General features: G+C 33.4%; 1 protein-coding gene across 1 annotated transcript; it reads left to right on the top strand.

Annotated features, from left to right (window-relative positions):
- The first annotated feature begins 331 nt into the window (after positions 1 to 331).
- Positions 332 to 2,766, top strand: LOC118748238 (basic salivary proline-rich protein 1). The gene is made up of 3 exons (XM_036482613.1): positions 332 to 457; positions 593 to 698; positions 2,541 to 2,766. The coding sequence occupies exons 1-3, from the start codon at positions 401 to 403 to the stop codon at positions 2,591 to 2,593; spliced, it is 216 nt and encodes a 71-aa protein (XP_036338506.1). The 5' UTR covers positions 332 to 400; the 3' UTR covers positions 2,594 to 2,766.
- The last annotated feature ends 1,765 nt before the right edge of the window (positions 2,767 to 4,531 follow it).

Raw genomic sequence — 4,531 nt, 5'->3', positions numbered from 1 at the left:
CTAAGCCAATTTAGAAATTTTTTAATAACACACTTCCGAATTGAATAGACACCAAACAAACAAACTATAATAATGAGAAAGTACATATGTTTTTACTACAATTTGAACAACAATAATTGCAAAAAATTTGTGCAATACGATATGTGGGAAAAGTGGAAGACTTTTTATTAAATTAATAACTTTTTGCGTAGGTACAACAAAATAAATACATTTTCACTCTACAAAACTTGTCACATAAGTACTTAATCACTGTTCACGCATGGTTGCACTGACTGTGCCTACGTCTAAAATAAATAAACTCTGGATGTTAAAAAGTTGCATGATTTCCTATAAAAAGGGGGCCATACTCGTGAACAGCATCAGTTTAATACTAACCACTATCAATTTGAGTTAAAGCGCAATGAAATTCCATATTCTGTTTGTTTTGATAATCAGCGCACTGGTGGGCACCCTAATGGTGAGTTTGCACCTTTAAAACCACCTACATACTTTATTCACTTGAAGCTCACTTTTATTAAGTATATCTATTTATTAGTTGAACAATATTTAGCTTACCTACATAAATATATAACAACTTTTGTTCTTCCTACAGGCTGCCTCCTCGAGTGGAACACCGCCAAGTGGTCCGCCACCAAATGGCCCACGACCAAGCGGAACACCACCAAAGGGCCCACGACCAAGTGGACCACCGCCAAATGGTATGTAGCTTAGTTACATATGTGGTTTATTTAAAAGTTTACAGCTTTTAAGACTTAGTACAAAAGCTTAGAGCTTTCAGTCGTAGAAAAAAACAAAGCTTAAAGCTTTCAGTCGTAGAAAAGAAAGCTTGATCTAAGGTATCAGCAGTTCCTTTACGCAATATCCTCCGTTTTTTTTTTTTTTTAATTAACTGACATTTTGTTTCAGCTTTAAGCTCATTATATTGAATTTTGTTTTCGGCAAATTATTTGATCTCCTTTTCATTGATCTCTTTATCTTATCGATGCCGTCCTTTACAACATGTTTTATAAATTTTTTTTTTTGATTCTAAAAGCTAAATATTTTGAAATCTATACAATTCTGTATAACAGAGTATTTGTCAAAATATGTTCAATCCAAGTTGAAGCTATAAGGAGTTTTTACGATTATTTAATTTTTTTTGCTGAAAGCTCAAATCTTGTAACTAAGCTTTTGATTTTCTTTCCTCTTATCTCTTACTCTTATCGATGCCGACCTTTGAAAATGTTCTAAACAATTTTTTATGTTTTTTTTTTAACTTTAGTTTGATAATTTTTTAGATACTAAAAGCTTGAATCGAAGTCCATACAATTCAATGTAACAGAATATTTGTCAAAAACTTTCAATATCATGTTAATAGGTTTTCAAGACTTTTTACCTTTTTAAGCTCAAAGCTGGTAACTATGCAAACTGGAAGCTTATAGGCTGAACCTTTAATTCATCAAAAGCACTTTTTCATACGCAGATTTTTCCACCGAAAGATCCAAGCTCTACATCTATTCCACATTTATACCACAGTTGGTCATTTCATAACAGTGATGCTTAAAACAGCGTTCACGGGCAATGCTGTTAGAAGCTTTCCATACATTTGCTGTTGATGTGCATGTGCTTCATAGGCATACGTGTCTAAGCTTATAAAGCTCGTAAACTTTATATCAGCAAGGGATTTTAACAAATACGCGCTTATATTTCAGACGATCACAGAAAGCTTTCCTTTATGCACATCCATAAAAATCGAGTGAAAGCTTTAAAAAGCCTATCACGTGAGATATGCTTTAGTCGCCATTGGCCAATGTCAAAACTTGGACCCTTTTTAAAGATTTATGCAGATTTTATATGACCGCACCCATTGTAAAAGCTTTCTCCGTTTTTCAAAGTCTGAAAAAAGCTCTTTAGTGATATAACTATTTTCTCACTTTTGCTTTTTTTCATTTTAGAAAACGAGCTCAAAGGTTTCCAATTTTCTTTTTTTAAGTTTGATGTTTTCAATGATCTTATCCTAGATAAGAGTTTCATCATTACAGTTACCATTTACTAGGTATTGTGTCTCAGGAAAAAAGACAAATTAGTAGAAAACGTTTTAATTTATATGACTTTTAAAATGGAAGCAATGGAATTACTTTGTTTGAACTCTTTTACAATATGTGTATACTTTGTTAAAGAATGTATCAACGTGCTTATGAATTTCATCTGAAAGGAATTTTTTTTTTTGCGAAAGCTTCGAAAGTTCTATACCTACCAATATGTATTAAGCAAAGTTACGTTTCTTTAAAATGGGCCGTGATTAGAGCATTTCGGAGTATTTTTGAGTTTCAAATTAGTATAGAAAGCTTGATAGAGCTCTGCTCGCAAAAAAGCTGAGCCCACCACTAGCTTAAAGCATTTATGGATGGAGAGGGCTTTTAATATACGTTTGAAAGCTCTGTACCAGTAATGTACAGTAAGAGCTTTTACGCTCTTACCAAACGCAAAAAGCTCAACAAGTCATATAACTATGCATGTGTAATCTCTACATTTATTTTAATCTTCTATTGATTTTTCAGGTCGCGGTCCACCATCCAACAGCACGAGCTCCAGCTCCAGCAGCTCTGGCTAATTCCAACATTTCAATATTTTCGGCAAAGCTTTGGACAACGGACAAATCGCAAACTAACTTAATTTATCGCACAAATGCACCAGATTTTATAGAAAATTTTAAATTAAAATGCTGTACAAATTATTATTTCCCTTTTTTTTTTAAATGCCATTTAATTTTGTATTTAATCCTCAGGTAAACCAATGACAGGTATGCATACATTGACCAGAAATTTGGTTAATTGCCCCATTGCTTGCGTTTTTGTATTGCATATGAATTTGGTTGTCCTTTTTCATACAAAAATATTTTTATTTTTTTACTTTGCTTCCTGTTGTTATTGGCTTAATAAAACCATAAAGGTAAATTATTGTCTTTACTGCATTTTATCTGCCGCAGTAATAAATTTCAACTTAATTATAAGCATAAAATGGTTGGTTTTGTCGATGCATAAATATGAGTACTTTCGTGTGTACATAAATACGTACATATGTATGTATGCACTAATGTACCTTATGACCAAATTTTTATTGTGGATTTTTGGCCGCCAAATGTAAATGTAAATTCACAGTGTGACAAAAAAATAAAGAAAAAAAATTAGATGTTGTAGTGCTAGTGAAAATTAAGTAAAATAAACTAAGGGATCTAAGCGGCCATGACAAAAAAAATATGTCCTGCAAGAGAAGATTTTTTGAAGCTCTCCATCAATTTTGTATGGATGCCCGCAGACTCAAAAAAACTCTTTGTTCGTAATTGGTCTTGCACACATTATGCTGTTACATTAATATACCCTCTATTGTGTACAGATATAGTACATAAGTAAACTGAAAGTTCCACAAAATGGTTTTACGAACAAAATTAATTCGGAATTAAATGGTGGAATCGAAGTTGCACACGGAACACACTACCTTTCCGATGCAAAAAGAATTATCGAAATCGGTAGACGTGGTCCAAACTTAAAGTATAAACAGAACCAAATCGCTGTGCGAATTTCGTCGATCGGAGCGATGCCGCTGGGTGATGTTCGCCGCAACATTTCGCCCAGTAAAACAGAACATATACGAAATTCGTATCAATTGAATGACAAACAAAAAACATAAAAATACAAAACCGAAAAGATGAATCACCAAATTTTCCCATTCTGATTATTGCTGATGATTATCTGCTAGAAAAACGAGGAAGCAAAGCTACTTTTCCGCTGAGAGCTGATTTTATGATCGGCGGCAGCGGCAAAATTAAAAATAAATCTATTCTTGCCGAATTTCGTCAGGCAAACTTCGTCGTCGCTTTGGTTGTGGGAAATCTCATGTACTGCAGTGTGTTTTAATTTTGGCAGCGAACTTTCTTCCGACGAATTTCTCTGAGCGATTTGATTCTGTTTTTACTTTTATACGGTAACAGAGTCCTTAAATTTCGAAATTTTGAAGTTTCAAGCAGTTCTGAAATTTACCGTTATATGAAAAGCGGCCGTAATTTTAGTCCGATGCCAATAATTTTCAACGTTTTGCTTTTATGTGGCTAGAAAATAACCATACCGAGTTTGGTACAAATTGGTGGAACGGTTAGCGAGATACATATATGTGATCACAAGTGGGCGGTGCTACGCCCATTTTCCAAATTGTATCATAAACGTATTTTTTGGTAAAGAATTGTTGCAACCATCAATTTTGAATAAATTAGCTTTAATATTTACTGATTTATCGAAGATTTTGTATTTCTCCAAATAACCGTTTTATGGGATATGGGCGTGGTTATTGTCCGATTTTAAAAATTTTCGGTCATTTAGTATGCTATGCCAAGGGCAATAACTGTGCCAAATTTACCATAAGTGGGCGTGGCCACGTCCATTTTGCAAAAATTTATAATATTCTAATTTTTCGTCTGAAAATTATTGTAAATATCAATTTTGAGTGAATACTTTTCTGTGGCTACTAAAATATCGCGGTTTTCGTATTTCTGAAA

This window comes from Rhagoletis pomonella, unplaced genomic scaffold (genome assembly GCF_013731165.1).
Source record: "Rhagoletis pomonella isolate Grant_MI unplaced genomic scaffold, Rhpom_1.0 Rhpom_scaffold_00013, whole genome shotgun sequence".
Classification (NCBI taxonomy): domain Eukaryota; kingdom Metazoa; phylum Arthropoda; class Insecta; order Diptera; family Tephritidae; genus Rhagoletis; species Rhagoletis pomonella.
Note: the sequence above shows the minus strand (reverse complement) of the source record. Positions and strands in the feature narration are given on the sequence as shown.

Coding starts and splice junctions, on each gene's coding strand:
- LOC118748238 (XM_036482613.1), top strand. CDS start 401: ATGAAATTCCATATTCTGTTTGTTTTGATAATCAGCGCACTGGTGGGC. Junction 458..592: donor CACTGGTGGGCACCCTAATG/GTGAGTTTGCAC, acceptor TTCTTCCTACAG/GCTGCCTCCTCGAGTGGAAC. Junction 699..2,540: donor AAGTGGACCACCGCCAAATG/GTATGTAGCTTA, acceptor TTGATTTTTCAG/GTCGCGGTCCACCATCCAAC.